The 25,569-nt window shown below is 32.3% G+C and overlaps 2 protein-coding genes across 9 annotated transcripts in view; one reads left to right on the top strand and one right to left on the bottom strand.

The window, feature by feature from the left end:
• The window catches only part of LOC139906493 (uncharacterized), a 258,054-nt gene that overhangs the window by 140,994 nt on the left and 91,491 nt on the right, over positions 1-25,569 (bottom strand). The gene's annotated exons all lie outside the window — the stretch shown is intronic.
• Positions 852-15,121, top strand: LOC121125729 (uncharacterized). Of its 8 annotated transcripts, none has more exons than XM_071891523.1 (12): positions 869-1,441; positions 1,635-1,771; positions 3,175-3,295; positions 3,671-3,910; positions 8,160-8,339; positions 9,718-9,977; positions 10,038-10,083; positions 10,159-10,723; positions 13,243-13,581; positions 13,643-13,831; positions 13,899-14,044; positions 14,119-15,121. In XM_071891523.1, exons 4-12 carry the CDS (start codon positions 3,835-3,837, stop codon positions 14,217-14,219), a joined length of 1,902 nt encoding a protein of 633 aa, XP_071747624.1. In that variant the 5' UTR covers positions 869-1,441; positions 1,635-1,771; positions 3,175-3,295; positions 3,671-3,834; the 3' UTR covers positions 14,220-15,121. The 8 variants fall into 8 exon arrangements, with proteins under 8 accessions (XP_071747622.1, XP_040576861.1, XP_071747624.1 ...); XM_071891522.1 differs by having other exon boundaries at positions 13,640-13,831; XM_040720926.2 differs by having other exon boundaries at positions 895-1,441; positions 3,671-4,120; positions 13,640-13,831.

Here is a 25,569-nt window from a genome sequence, read left to right as displayed (position 1 = left end):
GAAAAACGAGTTTACATGTACTTTTAAAGTGAGTCTTTTCATCATCATAACAAAGTTATAGATATTTTGAGATGGACGGGAAAAATGTAAAGCGTATTTTACTTTTAGATTTTTGTTAAATAATAACATCATTGAATACTGACTAAGCTTATTTGACTAATAATTAAGTTGACAAAATGATGGCGGCCATAAAGGAATTCAAGTGTTTTCCAAGATCCTAATCTTTGAATTACTTGAGTCCTCCAAGTGGTATTTTAAAGAGACTCAAGTACAACTAGAGTCCCAGGAGTCCTGAGTACGAGTACCCCATCCCTTGATCTGGTATAGTCCTCATCAACACTAAAATACTATCAAATAAATGGTGATTAAAATGTATTAATATTTTGAAATAACGGATCTTTGTACATGAGCCAAAACCCACGTGTCTTACTCAAGTCTACTACTTCGATTCCAAAAGGAGTCATACTCCACAACGATTTAACTAGATTTGAATAGGGTGACCTCTGGTGGTGTTACTATTTACTAATGAGGGCTAAACACTCTGAACATTGTACATATTGAAAGGAAAATCCTAAGCCTAGATTTTAATATATTTACAAGGATAAGATGTACAGAATTCAAAATATGTGTGTTCCCAGCTATATTTTTCATTTATTCTTATTAAGTAACATTAATTTTATGACTTTCATTCCAATATATTTTATTATACAATTCATAATAGTAGCATACAAACTACATGGAGCTCTCTTTAATTTCTTTCCTTCTTCTTTGAATAGAAGCAGCTACGAGGATTGGGTCACTTCCAACACGCCTCTAGTAGTACAAAAGAACACACTCTTTTTTTCCCCTCTCTCTCTCTTTTTTGCAGCATGGCTAGGCTGAAGAAGAAAAAATACTCTGCTGAATATCCACTAAATGAATTTAAAGAAATTTTTTTTTGGGAAATGTGTGTTTAGTTGAGTTAATAGAATCTCCGAATATGGAGTTGGAGCACGTTTTATTACTTCTGTGATCCTATTTTTTTTTGCAGTTGTGTCTAATTAAGAAAAAGAAGACAATTACTTCAACAACAACTACGACTATATCTGTGATACAATAAATATCCTTCTCTGCTCTACGGTTAAAGGCTCTGCGTCCTAGAACGAAATCCCATGTGAAGAAGCCTTACGTACAACTTAGTCCATTGATGATAAAATAAATAATATTCACGCAGATTATTATATATACATGTATGTGTTCTTTCCTGGAAGTTTTGTGCCCGAAAGTGTTGTTCTTGCCCTTGATATTGATTAGGTGATTGTGTCCATCTAGTTTTGTGTGTGAGTGATCTGCATATTGCCATCATTTAGGACTGATTGCCACCTAAGTTAGTCAAACAACAAACATGTCCATCTTCGATACTTTGGGTTCTGAGGATTTCGATCATCATAACTCTCTCATCGTAAGTCACTCTAGTAGTGGTAGAAAGAGAGCAATAACACGCAGTTTAACACGTGGATGTGTGCTGTTAGTTGTTAGTTCGTTCAATTTCTACAACACTTGTCCTTACTCCTTACTTCATTAGTCACATTACAGTCCATGTAATGGACTACCCAGAGGAAAGAAACGCACAAAAATGTTGTTTTATTTTACAGGATGAGTTCTTGGACTTGACGCCGACGCCCCCTTCCATGGATCTAGTATCTAATGATCCTATCGTTACATCCACTTTGAACTCGAGCAGTAATTCATTCATTACGGAATCTAATCATCTTGGGTGGGATCAGGATGTGTAAGTGCTATTATTTGTAGTAGTGGTATTCTCTTTCCTCTCAACATCACACACAAAATTGTGCATGATTTTATATCGCTTATGTAGTTAATATACAAGGAACATATATATATATGGGATAAGACTCTACGGAGTTCTCCCTATATTGATACACGTGATTTTAATGTAAGAAGGAGGGAAAGTAAATAAAGAGAGAAAAGAGGGCAGACTTGCTAGCTTCGTTCTCCTAGCAAGGTGATGATGACACAGGTTATTTTAAAAGAAAGAAAAATGTCGCAATGCGCAATGCTCTCGTTCTTTCACCACGTGGCTCCCTCAATATAATATCTCAGGATATTACAAATGATGGTTCCATGAGTGTTAATTACATAATCAATTATTATAATAACCAACTTTTTTTCACATTATAGACAAGATAAACGCTAAGTTTACCTCTTGCACTTTATGGAGAGAGAGGGGGGGGGGAAGTATAGTAATGCTGTTATTAGAAAGCGTGAAGTATAGAAGCTTTCACAAATCTTGATTTGTATTCATATTTATAGACTTAAAATACCCTGAAAGTTGACTATATATATATATACACTTAAATAGATCTTCAATCTTTTTGTACAATAATTACGTCAAAATTATAAGAATGTATTATTTAATTACAAGTATAGTCATTCTAATTAGCAACTATGCATTGATATTATCATTTAGTTTTGATTCATTAAGGGTACATGGTTACTGTGGGCGTATGAACTTTAAAATGTGGCACAGAATACTAATATATTAGTAATTTTAATTCAAATGGTCAAGATTTAAATCACTAATCCATGGAATACCCAATTATTACATTATCCTTATCCCAAGTACTGTAAATCCTTCATTTAAAATTATTCATCTTATTTTTTGGTTCCAACTTGTATAACCAAATTGTACAAGTTGCAATTTCTCCGCCTTAAAATGTCTTACTTTATCTCAACATTGCCTCTTCTCATTACCAACTATTCATGGATAATAACTCATTTCATTTTGATTTATTCAAATGTCGTGGTTACTATGTATTTATGATTAATATAACTCCAGGCATTTGAAATGTGTAATATGCCACAGAATACTTATATTTTAAGTTTTTGTATTCAAATTGTCAAATATGACGACAGTATTACTATATGGATTATTCATAGAATATTTAATTATTACATTTTCCTTTTCCCAAGTACAGTCAATCCTATATTTAAAATCATTCATCTCATTTTTTTTGTTGCAACTTGTACCAAAATGTATATATCAAATTTTCAATATCATATCTATGCGATCATATTTAACATCTAAAAAAGTGTGAAATGATGATGTCGTTGAAAGAGAATGCCCATTTAATTAAGGGATGAATTAATGAAATTTATATAAATCTTTCATAGTTTGCTTTCCAATGCCGTCCTTCCTGAATTAAATCCTCTTTTAGAGATGGGAGAATCTGCTGAAGAAGATTTTCAAAAAATGCTCAATGAATGGGAAAGTCATTTGGGGTCCATTCCTGAAGTAAGGAGATGTTTATCTAATTAATACATAGTTTAAAAACACATTTAAAATTAGGAAAAACGCTCTATGTCTTGCAATTTTGTTCGAATCTTTGATACGATAACAATGATCGTTTCACATAAATTCTTATTTTGTGGTTTTTTTAACTTTTGAAAATCATTTAATGATATTATTTCATTGCACACTTTTATCCAAACTTCCTGAAGATTCAACAGATTTAAAAAAAATTATATCGACAACTTTTTTACTACATATCTTTTTATAATAATCATATGAATTAGATTGCAAAATTTAGAGGGAACCCCTGTTTTGTTTGAATTTTGTATATTTGGGAGTGAATCAATAGCCTTTATATGATTTTTTACATATTTTTAGAGCAATAACTCTGTTGCCGATGTTTCCAATGAAGTGGAAAATAGCTTGCCAGGTAGTGAAGACTTGTTTCATTACGAAGATAGTGTGTCCAAACCAAAAAAGAGCTCCTTCGATTGAACTCCGTATCAGATGGTTCTAAAGACCGAGCACCTCAGGAGGCTCGTATGACTATCGGAAGGAAAACTTTAGCAGGGATTGTCATTTCATCAGGACCGGGAGGATATTTCGAGACCTATGAAGGTACGAGTGAGTCTGACGATGACGAAGAAGATAATAACAAGGCTAATTGTGACGAAAGCCAAGTTAAACCACCTTCTCCGACAACCCTCCAGCCTCCCATAGCTACACCAACTGCTTCTTGCTATAACCATAATAATATTAATAACTGTGATAGTAATAATTTGCACGGTAGTTACAACCAAAGCTTTAATGTAGAGTCCGAGCTAAAAAGTAAGTATGATAGATATCCCCGCACCAATATGTTTTTGAAAAATACTAATGACCTCGTGTTGTTATGTCTCCTGAGGTTAGAAATACTCGTAAACAAAGTTTATTTTCTTAAAAACAGATTTTTATAATAAGAAACATATATCTTACTTACATTACAGGGACTGCGCAAATTGGCCGACCCTCTTTTTGATAATTTACAATTATCATATAGTTAGAATGTCCCTAGGTTAATACAAATACAAGGTTATGCCATCATTTAATCGGGCTTGCTAGAATTTTTAATTTGATGTACCGTACCATCTGCTGGGGAAGACATACCGATATGACGTAATAGAGTATAACAGTGGTACTCTAAGAGGAACAGTCAAGGAAGGCGATATGTAGCTACCCTTGGTAACAGTTATACTCTTTGACGTCACTATTAAAGAGCGCGGTAAAACTCAAACTTTTGTAGGAAAAGCGTTATGACATTACCTTTTATTTCTATTAACCTTGGTGTGTCCATATTTTAATTACCATAAAGAAGGAAATGTGGCAAGTGTTGTGTAGGTTTTTTTTTTCTTTTAGGACTGCAGTCCCGTCCTAACTAACTATATCAGTTCTAAAACGGATATAGTTAGATCCTTGATGACGTCAGGCAACTCCATTTCTTCTTTTTTTAAATCAGTTCTAGTACTGCCAGTCCGTAGGACTGTACCGAATACATAAGGACAGATACAACACTACATCTGTTCCAATTTTTGTTGCCTTTAGGGGGGAGAAGGTTAATAATTTGAAATTAGTAAAATTTAAGGTTAAATTTTGTTCTTTCTTTAGTAGTCATATTTTATATATTTTGCGGAAAATCCTCTTATATATAAGACTAACTGTTCTCTTTTTACATCCTGAAAATCGACTGAACCTAGTAAAAACCGAACACTTAATTAATTTATAAAAAAGTTAGGATGTAAAAATGCTCGAATAAGGACGGTCAGTTCGTCACTCAACATATGACAAGAATACAAATTGGAGTTATTAACCCCCATTTTCAAAAACAATGTGCGGAGTCTGCATTATATATATGTATCTACACAAATAGACAAATTAATTGTCAAATAGGCAAGTGGATAAACGTGCAAGTTATTTTTATTAAGTACAATAAGGGCATTTCTTATAGAGTACTTATATGGTTTCTTAATTTTTTTAAATCAACTTATATATAGACTCGAGAAATGAATCATTATTGAGAGTCCCTGGAATTTATAGCTCTTCTTTAGTGAAAGTTCATGGTTGAACGTGCAATTGTATATAATATAAGTTTTAAATTATTAACCCGGTTTAATTATTTTGAATAATATTCTTCTGTTTCATTTTTAAACGTCTAACTTTGAATTCAATTTGTATTCAATCAAATACTCAGTGAAGAATTTATTCAAAAAAGTTATTCTTTTGTATGTGGCAATCTCTTCGACTTCCAATTGTTTTGAGTACATAACTACTTCATAACAAAGGACTTTTTGGTTTTTTGTCCCGGAATTTTCTAGAGTGTCTTTTTGGCTTAATGTTATTTCTCAACTGACTTCGAGAGCATTTCCAAATATTGTTCCATATTTTCTCCATTTAAGACATACTCGATGGATTAAAGATTTCTCATACATATAATATTTAGTAGATTAGAAGACCATGTTTACTCCAATGCCCATATCTATATACAATTAACTAATTGAATGCTCTCAGTAATATGTTATGATATTTGGAGTAGTATTGGTCTTTCAAATTTGTTTCTTTTCACAATTTTTTTCTTTCAAAGCCTTGAAATTGAATTTTTTTTTTTTTAAATTCTTAATCCAATTTTTATAATGTAATATTATACGGACTTCATTACTCATATTCAGTTTAAGAATATTTATATATTTTTACTATAGAGCGTTTCACTGACGTCATAAATTGCATTATCATTGTTAGGGAACGCCATCTTAGGGGTTCATAGTTGCTACTTTTACTACAAAAAATAAACAAATTTCAAATTTATCTTGATGTTTACCTCATCAAATGGTTTTAAGAATGTATCTTATGACTCCAATGATTAAGAGTGAGCAAAAATCCAAAAATAACAATTTTTTTGGAGAAAAAAATGAAAAATTAAATTTTTTTACAAAATTTTCTATAATTATACATCAAATCTAAAATTTATTGTCCAACAACTTTCACACATTTCAAAAATCCATAGCTATTCATTAAAAAAAATATATATATTTATATATCAAAAATCCAGTTATTCACAAAAAATGGAATTTTTTGGTGAAAAAAATTAAAAATCCAAAGCTGTTCACAAACAAATGAAATTTCTTAGAAAAAAAACTTATAAAATAAAATTTCATATATTAAATTTTTCAGATAAAAATTTCAAAAATCTTAAGCAATTTACAAAAAATTGAATAATGTATTTAAATTTCAAATATAACATTTTCTAATAAGAATAAAAAAATCCTTAATTTGAGGGGTGGACGCCCCTGTAATAGGTACTAAAAGCATATTTTTATTATTATTAGCGACGATGAAAGTAAGATAATTAAAATCTTATTATATAGATTGTAATAGTAAAGTTATTATTTACACTATGGACAAAAGCGTTTAATCTATTTTTTTACTGGGAACATTTTGGCCTGATAATTTTTCTACATTATATATTGTTGCCTTTTTAATATGTTTATATTATAGGTTCGACTTGATCTTTAGTCTTAAGTGTTGAAACTTTCCCCTTTTTTTTTCTATCAATGAAGTTTCTTACATGTCTTCAAGCTTCAACTTAGATCATAACTATGCATAATTTTGAAATAGACTCATGATTCCGGATCCGTGACCTTAAACATTGATTTTCCTTCTTACTAATTCTTCTGATCTATGCCGAGACACAGCAGTAATGACTAACTGTGATAATCGAACCCATAATTTTAAAAGGCAGCGAATATGCATGTGTCTGCGGGATCATATTTTGGGGAGGGGTTGGTTTTTGGAATTTTTTTGGAAAATTATTTTTTATGAAAAAAAATTTCAAAAATCCATAGGAATTTTCAAGAAATTAAATTTATTCGAAAAAAAATTCAAAACTCCATAGCTATTCTATTGAATTTAAATTTTTTGAATTTTTTTTCAAAAATCTACTGCCATTCTTAAAAATTAAATTTTCTAGTAAAAAACAAAAATTCCTTCATTGAAAGGGTCTACAGTCCCTCCAGCCCAGCCCCTGCGGGCGCCTCTGATAGGTCATTCGTTTAAATCTCGTAAGAGGCGTGAATGTTCGTGCCAAAACTACTGATCAGTGGAAGTAACATTGTATTTATTGTATAATGATTTACTAAGATATTTTTAATTCATGATAAAAAATAATTAAAACTAGGCATTAGAGGGATAGATTTTTGATAAAGACTAAGGTCCTTATTTTTTGTGCTTGTTGGTCATATTTTGACCTCAGAATTCAGAGCAATAGTTCATTATTGTCCTTAGTATTAATGAAAAACTCTGTTGTTGAGGCCCCCAAAATGGCTAATATAAATAATGCGGACGTCACATGAAAACGCTCTATGTACATACAGGATCATACTGTAGTAATAAAAGTCAGTACACGTATATCAACATTAGGTGTTACTCTACCGACAAACCTATGTATATTATATATTATAAGCTATCTTTCGGAGCCTTTTTGTTTTTATGTTGGTTATGGCTATGCATCTTCGTTTTTTGCTCTCTAAAAGTTTTTTTTTTTTTTTTTTTTTCTGTATTATGATAATTAGTTCTCAATTAAATTTTTATTTTTCTTGTCTTTACTCATATTCTCATATCGTTTGCCTGCTGTTAATACGTTGACAATTTTTTCTGCATGGTAATTACCTCTCTTCTTTTTTTTTCTTGTATTATTAAAAACTTAACTAATTTTTATTTTGGATGGAGGATAATAATTAAACATGAAATTGTTCCCAAGCCCGTTACTCTGACTCAAAACGACTGGAATTAAATAGTTCATTTAATATAAACAGGCCATCGTACTCTTTATTTTCAGTTTTGGAGGCATCTGATGTCGATAATCTTTTGCAACAATTTGAGGCAAATGAAGATTCCTTACTCACTCCTAATAGTGGGTCTGATCCTAATCAAGCCTCCCAAATCATTTCTGCAGTACAAAATCATTTCGCAACATCGTCTAAAAACGTCAGTGGTGAAGGAGTGACCCCTAAAATAGGTAAATATAATATATTAAAACTACTTTTTGACTTGATAGATCCTATATATATATATATATACTTAAGTCAGGGCAGGTGTCATACGGGAGGGGGAGGTCCCGCCCATAGGGAAACAAAAATATAGAGGATTTTATTGGACCGCTTAGCTAAGTTAGGAAAACAGGCGGAATAAATATTTTGATTTTGAGAAGTTTAATGAAGCTGTTGTGTTGGGTTTACTAGTAGATATTATTTCAAAATCTGAAGGATACAAATCACCCTTTTAAATTGATGACTGTTTCCGCAAAATACTATTCCTTAAGCATACTAAAGGTATCAGCTGAAGACAATGCAACAGTACCTTGTCATTTTTCTTCTTCTATGGTGACACTCCGATGGAGTATTCGAGTAGTCCCAAAAAGGGTTAAAAAAAAGAGGAGGGTATAGTCCAAAAATATTCTTATTTGGACAAAAGAAGAGATATTTAGTTTTTGTGAAGAGCCTTTGAAGTTAGTAAAGAAATTATTTTCATTATATTATTTTTGAAGGGGGAAAATTGCTGCGTGCTATACGCGGAACATCGATATATTATTTGTAGTATTGACTACGTCCTAGAACTGATTCACTGATCAGTCTTCTCCCTTTTTTCCTCTGGAGTCTTTTTTTTTTATTTATCGTCCGATCTTTTTTATCATTAAATGATCCTAACTTCTACTGTCTCAGCTATCTTTTTATTTTTTTTACTCTTGGCTAGGATTGAAGAATTTAAAAAAGAAGAAAATATTTAATGATGCCTTAAACTGATACTAGATTATTATACTTTCTAGCCACACACATCCAATTTTAAACTTCAAATTTTTTTGTCTCTTTGCAAGAGGTTATGTTGAGCAACTGAAATGACGTAGTTAATAACTACGTCATTTGTAGCTAGTGTAGTTTCCATAAAATACCCATAAGACTGGCAAATTTTATTAAGACCGGATTGCAGTCCATTGTCTATTGCAGAGTATTTTTAGACTGATCCCACACTACTTATTCGTCTTCTTTTTTTTACAAAGAAATTATAGATCTATGGAAAAACTATATTTTAATGTTTAAAAGATACTTACTTCAGCTAAAATAGTTATCTATTATAAATTGCTCAGTTACGACGTATAGCTTCTATTTTTAGGTTAAAAAAATAATTTTGATACCTGAGCGAAACATATGAACATTGATCAATAAGGCTTTATATTCCTTCATTTTTTACCGAAAATATCTTTCTTTTCTTTTTGGACTATGCTCCTCCCCCCTCCAACATTAAAAATAACAATAGCTCGTCTGTTATTTTAGAATGTCAAAATAAATATAATATAATTTTGTAACATTAATTAATTTTTCAATCTTATGTATATTTAGTTCGAAGTCAGCGCATCAAGGATGCTCTGCCAGTAGAAATCATTGAAAAAATCAAAGCCTCTTCTCAACGCTCTAAAACTATAGCCATAATAGAACCCTTAACTTCAAAGACAGCTCGAGACAACTCAATCGAATCCTCAGGATCTAGAGTGCCTAAATCAAGTGGAATAGAGTCCAGATTCAAGGAAGCTGCCTGTAACTTGAATAGAAATAAATTGAGGCAATTAGGCATAACTCAAAGTCCTCAGCAAGTACAAAAGGTAATGGATTGATTCATTATAGTTTGATTATAGCATCTTATGTTGCTTTTATTTCTGTAGGTTAGCCTTGATCACGACTACTGCAGTCCTAGTAAACCCAAGAGAGGTAGATACCTTAATAATTCCAGCTCAAAGGAAAATCGTTCAGAGCAAACACTTAAGAAACGATCTTTACTCATAGGAAATAAGCAAACGCAGAATAAGTTGATTATTGCCTCTAGCCAAGTCATTTCTCGAAGGGATTCGGATAATAGGAAAGACTCTGGACTTGAATCTGGGGATGTGTCAGATGCATCTGATAGCTCATCTTCAGGCAATGTAAAAGGCGGACTCAAACCGGGACTGTATTCTAAATTACCTCCATATCTTACGACTTTGAAGTCTCAAAAACAGTCGAATAAAGCCTTTGTACCCGTACTTGATGGTACTGGTAATTCATACGACCGACTTCCTCCTTATATCAAAGGAATTGTACCTCATAAAAAGGGAAATACTAATCAAGAAACTACTACCCCCGAGTCTTTGCTTAAAACTACAAATACTAATAATATTTCACTAACTTCTACAAAAGAAAAGAAAAAGTTAAATCTAGTACAATATCGCAATAGAAGAGAAGAACTTATGAACAATGCCAATCGTAAGACTGAGAGTCCTGTAACTATTGTGGAGCTCTCTGATAATGGTAAAGCGGGAATCATTTTAGAGAAAACTATTCCTGTTTTTGATAAACCGGTACCCACGACCACGTAAGTAACTTAATTAATTAACTAGCTAAGGAGTTAGTGGGAAATCACATTGACAATGATCAATACAATCTTCTTAATGTGTAGAACCCTTCGATGCGGGGGAGCGTTAGGGTATTCTAACTATAATGCGTTATAATACAGTGTCTGTATCTATATATTAAATGTGAAAGTCTGTGTATGTGTCCGGGAATCGCAGCCAAATCTTAAGGCTCTAAAGATGGTTCTGGTAACTATTTTTTTGGCATTCAATAAATATAATTTTTCTAAAAATTCTATTTTTTGATTAAAATCTAAGATTGATTCTCGCTGCATGTTGGTATATACCTTTGGACAGTTTTAAAAGGAGATTATAAGGTCTAAAGAAGCAAAAAGAAGAGAGAATAAGACAAAGGATTTTTGACAGTAATATGAGTAAACGGCAATTCAACCTGAATATTTTTTCTTTTCTAAACCTTAAAAAATGTGTGCTAAGAAACAAGGCAAATTATATGCAGCGATGATAAATCTTAAAATTTTACGGTCTATATTTTTTGTTTTATATTAAGCAGAAGAGTTCATAATTAATTTTAATTTCATAATGTCCTCGGCAACGCTAGGCTAACCAATTTGAAATGTGTTATTATGAATTTAAAAAAGTATTAATTTAAAACTTCAAGTAACATACCAACAAATATGCATGAAAAAGTTTGTCTAGATGAGGAGTGCATCACAATTCGTCAAGAAAATTCAAAAAAAATTTATGCACAAATTTTGCAAAAAAAATACCAAAATAATAACATTTATTGAAATTGTAAAAAGGAACACAATCCTACCAAAGTTAATAGAAATGCAAGGTTATACCACCATGTAATCGGGCTTGCTAGAATTTTCAATCTGATGTATTGCACCGACTGCTTGGCAAGACAGGCAGATTTTGACAAAAAAACGCAACCATTCATAGTCTATGATTTTACTATAGCTAGAATTTTATTTATAATGTATCCATCGTACCGACTGCTGGGTATAGAATACATATTTTAACAAAACACAAGACTAACACTCTTCTACTATGACGTCAATATTAAAAACGTGGTGGAAGTCAAACATCAGTCGTACACACGTTATGGTGGTATAACCTTGTATTTCTATTAAACTTGAATCCTACAAAGATTTTTTTGTACTCGCAAAACCAAACAAGATATGGAGAATAATGTTTAAAAAATAAACATCAGTAACTGGTTCATTTTTGCTAATATTGCAAAATATACTTAATAAAATGCTCCGGAAATTGAAAATACTCTTGGGCTGTCGTAAAATATATGTGTACAATGCATCGTTTAGTGGCATTTCTTCTTAAAAATTGAAAAATGATTGAGGAAATGACAGATATTTAAGTTAATCATCAATTTATATGCAAACTAATCTTGCTAACTAATTTGTACAAACTTTATTTCATCTACAAATCCAATATTCCATTGGGAATCTATTTTTTTTGCACCTGAAAATAACGAAACTGTAATTTTCAGCTATTTCTTTTGCCCATAACTTTTTTGATTTTGAATATATTTAGAAAATGTCCTTATTCGTTTAGTTGTTTTTTGAGACGCCAGTCACTTTTTGATTTAAATCTCAACCCCTTATCTAGTCTCCTTGAATTCCTCAAATAATTTTTGGGTATAGAATCCCCCCCTTATATAACCCCTCCGTAAATCGGTAGCCTTACCAGTTTCAAAGGAGGAACCCATCCAAAGTTTTCAGCCTCCTTGGACCAACGCTGTGGACACCCATAAAAGACACACTCTATTATATACATACAGATTACTAGTATGAGGGATACCCAACGCCGGATTAAGGCACTACTCTTGATTGGAGCCCCCCGTGTTGGATATAATTTGTAAATATATACACGAATTTTCCTTAAGAAAATAATATTTATTACTACTTTTATGAACACAACTGATTGATAAAGCTTTAAAAAGGTTTGGTCTTTTCTAAAAAAGGTCATTTGAAAAATAGAATAAGGCCCCGCATTTTATTTTGTGAAACAGTGAAAGTATTCAAGAAAAAATAAATCAATTTTGACAAAAAATTTATCTTTGTCTCAGGCCCAGCTCACGCTAAAACTGCCCCTGTTGATGATTTGGGTTATAAAAATTAGTATCCATTATTCTCAATATATTGGAATGCTGATATCGATATCAAAAATCAATTAGCTTACATTCAATGTGAAAATAAACACCAGATTGCTCAGAACATTTTGAGATAGATTGGATCTCAATTTTGTGAGGTTGTACTACCCCAAATAGGGTAATTTTCAACCTTTTTATAATTTTAATACAGCTATAAGGGCCTCCGTAATTTGATATCTTCTTATTATTATTGATGCTTTTTTGATACTGATATTATTTATACAATGTTGTACTAGTTATATCCTCAGTCTAGTCTTAAGACCAGCCCACCCCCTTGTGGACGCCCATGCATATCTATTTCTGCAGTCACTGTAAAATATTCGAGGGAAATAAAATATTTTCTATTTCTAGGGGAACAACGACAATTGCAGGACGTTCAGCCATTCCTCCACGCCAGTATCGTCAAAATATGAAATCACCACCACCCCATCTGAGATCCTCAAGCTCTTCATCATCTTCTTCTGCTTCTTCTCCCTCCTCCTCTTCCTCATCGTCTGAGGATGAATATTCCAGTAGTAGGAGACGACGTCAACATAGACGTAAGAGGCGTCGATCTGTTTCTTCAGATTCAATTTCTTCTGGATCTTCAAGACGTATATCTTCATCTTCGAGTAGAAGACGTAGAGATGAGAGTCGTGGGCGTCGCAGGAGCTCTTCTCGGTCTTCAATATCTAGAAGTAGAAGTCGACGGTTCGTGATATTTATCCTTTACAAGTTTATATAATATTTGTATGCTTTAATATTTTAGTAGCTCCCGAGATAGATTTTCTGTCGATAGACGACATGATCAAAAGAGAAGGGGAGATGATCGAGTTTATAGTGAAAGGAAAGTAGTTTATGTTGGAAAAATTAAGGAGGGAACTACAAGAGCAGATATTCGAAAGAGATTTGAGAGCTTTGGTCCCATTGAAGAAATTTCAGTTCACTTTAGAGATAGAGGGTAATCAATCAAAATCATCATTTGGTCATATAACATACGTTTAACTTAATATATATTTATCTTATAGGGATAATTATGGATTTGTCACTTTTAAATACAGATCTGATGCGTACAACGCTATAGAGCATGGTAATGACAATCCGAGTCTTCCCAAAGTTGATCTATGCTTTGGTGGGAGAAGAACATTCTGCAAAGAAAAATATTCTGACTTAGGTAATGGATTTATACATATAATAATGAAGTTAATTTTCTTCTAAAAACAATCCCTATTTATATATATAATATAGATTCACTTAACAACAGTGAGAGTGCAGTTGGCTACTCCGCCCTGGATCTTGACTACGACTTATTATTAAAGAAAGCTAGAGGACAAATAAAAAAGAACTGACCTTCAACTCTATATCCTTATATACATAAATATTGTGTCCCTGTCGTAGAAAGTGGAAATCTAATTTACATCAATGACAATCAGTTTTAATGAATTAATTTATTTATATAAAGAAAAAAGTAAAAAAAGTCCCACCACTGATGTGAGTTTAGTTTATCAGGTTTTCTGTGTTAGTTCATATTGTGAATGTACCTTTCAATTCATTTTTTTTTTCACTATGTAAATACCCCCAGTACTTACATACTTCTTCTCAAATCTAGTTTCTCTAAATACAACAGGAATAAATATATAATGGTGATAAGTGAAGAGTAATATAATACACCTATTGCTTTAGTAGTGATACGATACAAGCTCTATGTTATTTCTTATTTATAAATCTATCTAAACTAGATATACAAAACGTATGCATGAGGTTGGAATTGAGTTAAAGAAAAGAGGAGACCCCTTCATCATCGGCTTATATTTAGATGGTGTTACTAGAAGAAAAGGCCCTGGATTTGAAAAAGGCTGTGATCCTGCCTGCTCAAAAATTAACACATCTTAATAGCCACCTTACTAGAGATTACACTCATGGACAGGGAAAAAAGTTATATATACCTAATAATCATGTTACTATGATTATAAGTTTCATTCAGAGAGAAAAATCTTTTAATTTCCATCATGTCCTTGTGCCTTACGCCTTCTTCCTCCTCTAATATCTGAAACAAAAATTCCTTCCTTCCTTAGTAGTAGTTCAAAGCTATTATTTGATATGAAAAAAAAAAAAAAATTTTTTTTTTTTTTTTTTTTCATAGTAGTGATAAAAATACAGACTTATATGATTGATAAATGCTGTTCTCTTTGTATAAGTTTCGGCATGTTTAAGATAAATGAATAAATTTATATTTAATAATAATAATTAATTATGTCTATAGAGTTTTTTATTATAAAAATATTTGTTTTAACTATGTTTAGTTCGAATCAGAAATCAATGTTGGCCCTTCGCTGTATATACCACTTTCTTTTTGTATAATCTGATGGTTCTGGGGCTACTATCCCTTAGCATTTCACTCCCCGAGCCATCCACCCATAGAGAAATAAATACGTAGAGGCGACAAGGGATTTTTATTGACAGTTTGGCAAACCAAGGCAGTAGATTAAAATTTTCAGTCTGCAGGAATGAACGGTAGCTCGATGAGGGGGTATATTATTTTCAACGTCGGCTAAAGGGAAGAAGTTGATAGTTTAACTTTTTAATACGTGATCAGATTTGAATATATTTCCCACAGTTGGAATTATAGATCTCAATCAACGAACTTCTTATTTTGTATTTGTTCATAAATTATAATTGTATACTTTTACTAAAATTTTAATTTTAATTTTTTTTTCCCTGTTTACGTTTGCTCCGATTCGGACAAGGGTTCGTCATCCGGACATAGTTTCCATTAGTTTTCTAAAGATCCAGGTAAAGCTTAGATTGAATCCTAACCCCCCCAATTCAATTTCAAGTTTCGTTTTCTTGAATAATAATAGTTAATAAAGATTTAGAAGGAATGGATAGAAACTGTTTATCGTAAGGACTTAACGCCGTCCTTTCATCATGTATTATGCTCTAATCCAGCGGTGAGACACTCAGGTGTTCGACAAGCCTCACATTCACTAACACGACTGTTGACCGGGGCGATCTGCTTCCTGTTGCGAGTTTGCATCGGTTAAAACAGGGGGATACCAACATGAAAAAACAACGGGGTGGGTCCACTGTGAGATTCAAAAAAGTTTCTTCTCTTTGTCAGATTACAAATAATTAATTAGGTGCTCATTTGTGTTATTTGTAACGTTACTCTCCGCTTGTCCATCATTGTCTGCAGGTGATCAGGCCACATTACTAACTAAGCTTTGATATCTGTGCTGCAGGGAACTTTGTGTGTTAAGTAATCAACTTGAGGCTGGAGTGCTTTTACGTCATTTCTTATTTTCTTCTCAATCTCTTTCAGAGGCGTCCGCTGTAGCCCCCCCCCCCCTAGTAAAGTCATTTTTACGTGGTACTAAAAAAAATTACGGCAGAATAGATGTAAAATAATGTTTTTTAAGAAAGTATTTTCTAAAAACAATAGAGAATACGTACAATATGGATTCAGATGTATTAAGGAACGTAATTGTCCTCAATGCAAGATTTGCACTGCCAAGTTGAGCAAATCTAGTCTAGCACCGGCAAAACTGAAGGAATACCTCTGAAAGAAGACGTTATAAGTGAAGATTTTATTTTGTAAGCCTCTTATATAAAAAGCCAAGGCAGTCGTGTTGAAAAACTCGTTCACAACTTCTTCGGAGACAACAATCTTTCAGGGAATATGGTTTCTGCAGTTTGTTTGGGCGCCAAAAACATTGCCTCCAAAACTGGCTCAAGTATTAAAAATTGTGCTTGAAAGTGTGAACTACATGGGAAAACGTGCTATGAAGCACCACATCTTCAAAGAGCTGTTAAGGGCTCGGAATTCGAGGTGCTTCTGATGCATTCTGTTGCCATGCGTGTGGAATTTATCCTGTTTTTGCGACAGTACGGAGGTTGTCACACAGATTACTTCTAAAATTCTGAGTTCATTCTCATTTTGGCTTACATGGCAGATATTTTCGACGATCATCTCAAGCGACAGACGCAGGGCATTGAAGCAAAATAAAACCTGGAGGCATTAAAAAAAAGCTAACTTTATAGAAACGACGAAGAAACGCAAACTTTCGCAAACTTTCCCCTGTTGGATGACTGTTAGACCTGTTGTTAGCCATTTGGATTTTGGACCACGGCTATATTTACCGCATTGGCCTTTAAAATTTATTCTTGGTGGCTCTAAAAAAAGGCAAAAAACCCGAGATAGTTTGTATTCTTTTGACTATAGCTTCGCTATGGCATATTTTATAGCATTAATATGGGTATCAAATCAAAGCCAATAAATTGTTCTTTAATTTGTATAAATATGTTCTTAACCCTTTATTTGCGCCCATGGTTAAATTTTACCTCGGATAATAAAAAAATACATGTTTTTTTTTATATTTTTTCCATTTTCCCCCACAGTCTTTTTAGGTATGTTCCTAAGTTATTATTATCTTGACGTATATGTATACAAAATAGAATGCAATAGAACAAAATACATTTTTTCGTAATCACTACGTCATTTGAGACGCTAAAGTTCCATTGTAATTCATAAACTCTTTCAAAGAGACAAGATACCTTAAGTTAAAATTAGGAGATTTGTGACTAGAACCTATTATTAAATGTTCTAGCTATCATTTATTATTTTCTTAGGTCTTAGATTATTCAATCCAAGCTCGGAGTGAAGAAAATAAAAAAGATAACTAGAACAGTACGACTGAAAGGCCGATGTATCGGTCCTTAAACCCGTTGAATGGTCAAAAAAAATCTGATCAATAAAAAAAAAGACTTTCAAAATATTAATGATGGATTTAGGAGATTATTCTGACTATAATTCAATTCAAGGATGAATAATTATTGATTATTAAATTGTATAAGACTCTTGGGTATGCTCCAAACTTTGGTCACTTGAATTATCTCAAGTTCACGTTTCCCAACTATTAGAATAGTAGAACGCTGTAGAATGATACCCAATTTTATAATCCTTAATAAGGATGATTCAAAAAGTATTAAAGATCCTCTAGATCTGTAATACAAATATTCAGATTCCTGGTAGACCCAAGGTTAGAACATTTTGAAATCGGGCTTGCTAGAATTTTCAATTTGATGTATTGTACCAACTGCTGGGCAGGATAGGCATATTTTGACAAAACACGCAACCACTCCGTCTATGACGTACCTATTGCTAGAATGTTCAATGTAATGTATCTATCCTACCGACTGCTCGGTAAGAAAAACAAACTTTGAATAAACACGCAACCACCCATCTACTGTGACGTAACATTGTTTTTCTATTAACCTCGGTTAGACCTACATAGTAAATTAGTCCTACGGCTATAATAATAAACATATATTTTCAAAATGTGTGTCTCTTGTTAGGACATTCCTCACTCTCCTTCTTAATTTCATTACCAACTTCTTGAATCATTTTTTGCATTGAGTTACAAAATTCATGTTAGATCGGAGAATTGCTACAATATTTTGCCGCTCTGGAGGTACAATTATAGGCTACACATGTTGACATGCTCAACCTGGAGCTATATATATTTTTATTTAAATAACATACGCGTGTAGTAATGATGTGATCTAATAATGACTAATGAAATGCAAATGATGCCTTGAATTTGAAAAAAAAAAAAAAAGTTAGATGTTATGGCGGGAAATACTTTGTTTTCAATTGTTTTGGTCAACCATCAATTTTCTCTTGTCTGCACTAGCGGTGCCAAAGAATTTCTTATGCGTTTGCTCAGTACCCTCACTAGTAATGTCAATCCTGTTGATTTTTTAGCTGGTCCGTTTTTTTTGTTTTTTTTAAATGGTAATCTGAAGAATGAATTTTCTTTTCCTTTGTGAATGTTGTCCTTTGTAAAAAAAAAAGAAAAATATGATAAATATACAAGGAAGGGCATTTTGAGAAAAAAAGTCCAAAAATCCTAAGGAATTTATCAAAAAAATTGCTATATTTAATTTTTTGCAAAAAAAAGTTACTTAGTCATTCTGTCCCATTCATAGCGAGCGTGTTTAAGCCTTCGCTTCCAGGTTTCTAGTATTATATGTAAGTAGGGTATTTCCATTATATTTCAACAAATGGAATATACACATGATTGAATTATGTGAAAAAATCTTTAAAAAATGGCATGCATGCAGTTAAACAAACACTTCCAAAAAAAATAATTTTAAGATCGGCCGGCCTTTTAGCGAGATATGGCCTTTTTTAAATCTTAACCACTAGGTGGCACTCACATATTCAAGAAATAAGGATGTTTGCTTTCACGGCAACCCTTGAGAAGAAATGGAACCAAATTTCAGATGATGTATGTAGTACGTACCAGTTCTAATGTGGTTTGGAAGAGATTGGTTTCTATAAAAAAGGGCCAAAGTTTGCCAAATTGAACAAATTCATATTTTAAATATTTAAATTAAATGTTACAAAAGATTTCAATAAAACTTTAAAAAAAATAGTTTTTGATTTAGAGCCAATTATTTAAGTGACAATTTTAAAAAACAACCTTGGATAGTCTACCTATTAGTGATGGAACGATTAATCGGAATCGGGATCGTTATTGGGAAAATAATGTTTAATTTGCAATCCCGATTCTTATTTATTACTAAATTATATATTATTAAATTTATGGAATCTTCCTCTTCAACATTCCCAAAATGGAAAAGTTCAGGGGATTTAAATCAGGTGAAGACCACATAGACTTGTCCCAAAAAGGATGTGATTTTTTTCTTTACACCAGTTTTGAACTGAGGGGCATCATGAACTGGAGCTGAATCATGAGTTAAGCAAACTAATTGACGTGGAAATGCTGTTTCAATCCAGGGCTTCACTTGTGTCTTCAAAAAGTCTATAAAAACTATTTTATTAATTTTTACCGCATCAGACATCCGGAATATAGATGATTTTGCCCTATTAGAAGCCACAGCGACCCAAACAATGATTGACTCTGGTTTTTGTATTTTTGGCTGGAATCAATGTTGTCACATATCTTGCCAAGATACTGTCAGTTTGCTTGATGAATGTCCGACTTACAGTAAATAACTTTTCGTATCAATAAATAATGATGGCATTCTTATATAATGTATGCCAATTAAACAAAACTTTGCTTTTTCCTTTTTCTTTGTAATGACAACCATTTGACAAAAGATGACGATACTTAATTTTGTAAAGGTTGACCCCAATGTCATCTTTAACAATTTCGGTCATAGTGGTTCTTCTTACATTGTGATCCTAGGCCAGTTTTTGTATGGACCTTCGTGTATTTCGCAGAATTTTTCACAGACAGCCTTGACCAATCTTGGAGTTCCCACAATTTTGGTTATTCAACTCCCTGACTTCCTGTCAGACTCAATTCCAATCGCTTTTTGTACCTGTAAACAATTTTTTGATTGACCTTGGCAATCTTCTGGATTGACTTGGAAGTGTACCCAGCTCTTAATAGAGGTATGATATGTTCCTTTTGGGAGTTTTTCATTTTTTGCAAAAATTAAATGTTCCTGGGCAATAATGAAAATGGAATGTTTTGTTAACATGTATTTTCAGAAAAATATATATTTAACACACAACCTCTCAAACAGTTATTTTATGCAATATAAGTCTTTAAAATATAGGACAATGTTAGAAAGCAACAAAGAACAAACATTAAATTTACTTACTCAATATCAAATTAATTGTAAATATATATCTGTCAACTTATTTCTTTCTGCAGTTTTAATGCTCTTCATGCATGAGAAGAACTGCTTCCAAGAATATGTGCTGCCCCACATGCAAATAATTTTCTCGATAAATTTACTAATTCATTGAACGAATGTAATTTCTTATAAAATAAAGGAAGTCTCTCTATAGAAGGTTTTCAAACCTTCTCGACTTTGAAGCTCAATCAGTTCAAGTTGGTATTCGGCAGGTGCTTTATCACACTGAAACGAAAATAGAACACATAATAATTTTAACTCAATTTTCTATCTTTTTAAAGTTGGAAAATCTAATAGTAAAAGCTTCAAGCAAATCTTATCATAATTTAGCATACTTTTCATAGTTAACGGAACAGTTTTGCAATCTGTCTCAGGTAGACTACGAAAGTGTACAATTTCATCTGCTTTTAGTTTTGTAATGAAAAGCTTTAATTTCTTAGACAAACATTGACTGGTATTTTCCTTGTAAATGCAAATTATGTTTTTCCTAGTATTTCAGTGATGTACACTAAAAAAGGAAATCCTTCAACAATGTTTCATTTTCAATAAAGTCAACATTTTGTTTCTTTTTCTCCATGAACAACAGACTTCGTTCAAGTATACCTTGAATTCGCGATGATTCAAACCCTGCGATCAGATGAAATTAATAACTTTAATAATACTAGTCATCAAATGTTTCATATTGTTTATTTTGATAAAGCAATAAATGAATGGTTTTACCAATTTGAGAAGGAGCACCATCAGTTGTAATTAAATAAATCTTTTTTTCGTCAATATGAAACTTTTTTTAATGCCAAATTAACATACTCATATATATTCCTGCCTCTTGTTGTGTCTTTCATATGATATTTACAAGTCCAAGTTTTCATCAATTACTCGGATAAAAATAACGAATTGTGCAGTATCACCTTGACCAGTGAGAGACGTGCTTCATCCTCAGGGGCGTCAGCAGGGGATGGGCTCGAGGGGCTGTAGGCCCCCAAATGAAGGAATATTTTCTTTTTACTAGAAAAGTACATATTTGATTTTTTTTTTTTCAATAAATTTAATTTTAATTTTTTGTAAACAGCTGAGGATTTTTGAAATTTTTCTCAAAAATTGAATATCTAAAAAAAATAATTCCAAAATTTTTATTTTTTAATTTTTTTTCCAAAACATTTTATAATTATTGAACAACTGTAGCTGTAGATTATTGAGTTTTTTTCCAAAAAAATATTTGAAATTTTTTTCCAAGAAATTTAATATTTGAATATTTCTTTTTAAAAGATTAAACCTTTGTGAATAGCTGTGGATTTTAGAAATTTTTTGTCAAAAGTTTAATTTTTTTTGAATATTTGTAGATTTTAGAATTTTTTCCCAAAAAATTTAATAGTGAATATTTTCCAAAAATTAAGCTTTTTGTGAATAACTTTCGATTTTTGAAATTTTTCTCCAAAAAAGTTAATATATGAAATTTTTTTTTTTTCAAATTTTATACTAGAAATTAAAATTTTGGAATTTTTTTCAGAAAAATATAACTACTTGTGAATAACTGTGGATTTTTAAAAAATTTCTCCAAAAAATTAGATTTTTTTTATTTTTTTTCAAAAAAAATTAATTTATATTTTTAGATTTTTTTTCTTCAAAGTAACAATATAATCCCAAAAACAAAGCCCCTCTAAAATATAATCCTCCAGACGATCCTGATCCCTCTTTATTATATATTAATAACTCCGCTTAACACCGGTGCCTTCAAAATACCTGCTGTTGTGCAATACTTAATAGTCCATGTTTGTCACACTATACTAAGTGTATAATACGAGATGACGTCAAATACTTTTGAATGTTTGTATGGTACAGGGAATTATGGGCGTTCTACTTGTTTTGATGATATTTTAATAATTTTGTTCAAATATGACTACTTGAAGGGAGAATGAGTAGTGGGCTGCATTTAAACATTAGGTGGGTCACAATGCAGCTCGTGGGCCACATGCTGGACATCCCTGTTCTAAATTAATGAATCAAAATTTGTATTATTGTTGACACCTAATTACTCCAGACAATACCAGATACAAGTGCTAGTAAGTTATAAATTATTATATAGCACGGATTTCCATTGTATAAAATTCCTTTAACATACTTTTGCTCCGTTTCCAAAAGGTCAGGACTACAATTTTTTGTTAATCCTCCTTTGTATGTATACATTGGCCATTTGATTATTTTATGAAGAAGTTTTAGTTATTGTATACAAATGACTATAAATAGCTGCACTTTTAATAATAAAATATTACACAGCAATATTATAATACAAGTTATCTGTGCCGCGAAAATAATAATTTTTCAAACGCAATTTTTTCTCTACCCAATCACATCCAGCCACAATTAAACCCTTTATACGATGCCAAAAGCGTGAGCAGACCTTGGTCACTTGACAAATCCGGGAAGTCCTTCTTGATCCATCTGACAAGTTCGTATTTGGTATTGCAGGGGCTTCGGTTGTTTTGTCGTTCAATGAGCCTCACACTAAAAAAGTCTAACAAATTCAGATCTTACGAGTTTGGAGGCCTAAAGTTCGACGAAATGATGTCGTCAAAACTGTCGCTTCGACCTTTGACCTCCAACTGCATTGCTGTTGCCTCAAAATCACCTTTAGAGGCCTCAAATTCCCTCTTAACCTTTTGAAGGAACGTCCGACTGAGTTTGAGCAGTTGTTATGTTGTCGCTCCCGGGGCAGATTTCAAGGAGGCCTCCGTATTTTTTCCAACTATTTGGGACGACGATTTCGTCAATTGATTCCATTTTTTCACAACGGGTGTAGGCTTGAACAAGCTATCTAACAAACCCGTGCCCGTGTTTGCCCCATTGAGTGCCCATAGATAGCTTGTGCACCCTGTACAGTATCGAATCAAATACTAAGTAGGATTTTAATATTATAAAAACATATGAATATTTTATTTTTAAAAATAGTGGATAAATAAGATGACAAAGATAGTTTTGAAGTACTCAAGAAATATGTTTTTTATGAAAAAAAATAAAAAAGGTAATTCAAAGAATGTCTTGGATTTCGATCATATTGAGCTCAAATTTGATTTCTTCTTCTTTGCTGAAAGACAAACATGTAAATCCGGTTTGTTTTTTAGCTGGCCTATTAATTTGTAATTGGTAGTATAAAGTACGAATTTTATTTTTATTAGCAGTTGTCATTATTATTTAATTCTTGAGTAGTAAACATCCTTTCCTAAATAGATTCAATTATATTCAAAACTTGTTCGAATGTTCGTGTGTGCTCATAAACGACGGAGCGTAAAATTGAAGATTTGTTGCGGAGATATAATTGTAAGTCCTTCTTGGACTCGGATTAGAATTGGGGATTGACATCGGAGTAAGACTAGCAAATGTCCTTGTTTATATCCTTTGCTTCTTCTTCCCTTGACACAGCTGATTGTAGCTGATCTAATGAAACGTCCTCAACATTATTCTTTCTCTCCTCTAAAACATTCTAAAAATTCCTAGGGTTACCACGTTGATTTTTGATTTCTTTTATTTTTTAACATGCCCATTCCCCTCTAGATTTTCTCCTTTACTGAAAGAGAATTGTCTGAAATAAGCAAGTTTATCATTTTCAAGAAAGAGCCAACAAAATATAATCCTACAACTGCTCAGATATATTTTCGATTTCTTTGAGTTTTGATATAAGTAATACAATTTTCAAAGTCCAAAGAGTAACCGACTAAAAATTCCGTAGAATTTAAAAAGAAGAAGTGAAGCCGCTTGGCCACTTCAAACGTCGCGAATTCGTAAAATGGGCTGAAGGAAAATTTGAAAATGATCCTGATTTTCAACGTAAAATCATCTTCAGCGATGAGGAACATTTTTGGTTCAATGGCTTTGTTAACAAGCAAAATATGCGCTATTGGGCCGGGAAAACCCACACGTGATTCATGAGGCGCCATTACATCCCCAAAAAATTACTGTTTGGTATAGATTGCATGCTGACGGTGTCATTGGGCCGTACTTTTTCGTCGACGATGACAATCGCCACGTTACTGTGAATGGAAATCGTTGCCGCGCAATGATAACCGATTTTTTTATACCTGAATTGGAAGATATGGACTTGGACGATATGTGGTTTCAACAAATCAACTTCACACACAGCAAATGTTACAATCGATATATTGAAGAGTAAGTTTTGTGAGCGTCTTATCTCCAGAAATGGACCAGTCAATTGGCCGCCTTTCTCGTGCAATTTAACGCCTCTAGACTATTTTCTTTGGAGTCACGTGAAATCCCTGGTCTACACCAATAATCCGTCGACGTTAGAAGAGCTCAGAACTCATATTCAACGCTTTAATTTCTGCAGTTTCAGCCAATTTATGCAGTAAAGTAGTCGAAAATTGGGTTCAACGATTGGACTTCGTGAAACGTGCACGCGGTTGTCATTCAAACAACATCGAATTTTATTCATAAATTAACTTGAATGTATTTTAACGGCAAATAAAGAAATCTTCGATATCTCAAACCGTTTTCGTTTTATTTAAAAAAAAAATGTGAGCGCTTTTAATGAAAACCCTTTATATATAAAGCAATTTTTCAAAATGTTTGAGCTTCTGATTTATTTGTTGTCATTGATATTGCTAACTTCCCATGTTCCCTTTCTTAATTTGTATTCAATATACGTTCTTCCTTTTTCTGTTTCTAAGTGAGACATACATCCCACACACACACACATAAATTATTTTAATTATATAGGGTATAATATTTTTAATTGACAATCATTCAACTACAGATGTATGAAACTTGTTCTTGCTGAAAACAGAGCTTGACTTGTGTTTATTAATTATTTCTTTCCTCTCTTGCAGCTGATCTAATCAAACGTTATAACAGCTTAGGTCCTCTCCCCCCAAACAATCTTCAAATTGTCAGGGTGGCCAAGTTCCTTTTTTGTTTCTTTTTTAACATAGCGGGATTACATATTATTTGAACCCTTGACGCGCTCGTTATTAAAAATGAGTTCTTAACCGACCATCAAACAAACTTATTGAATTATAT

This window comes from Lepeophtheirus salmonis, chromosome 10 (genome assembly GCF_016086655.4).
Source record: "Lepeophtheirus salmonis chromosome 10, UVic_Lsal_1.4, whole genome shotgun sequence".
Taxonomy (NCBI): Eukaryota; Metazoa; Arthropoda; class Copepoda; order Siphonostomatoida; family Caligidae; genus Lepeophtheirus; species Lepeophtheirus salmonis.
The sequence above is the reverse complement of the archived record's forward strand: the minus strand, read 5'-3'. Positions and strand labels throughout refer to the sequence as shown.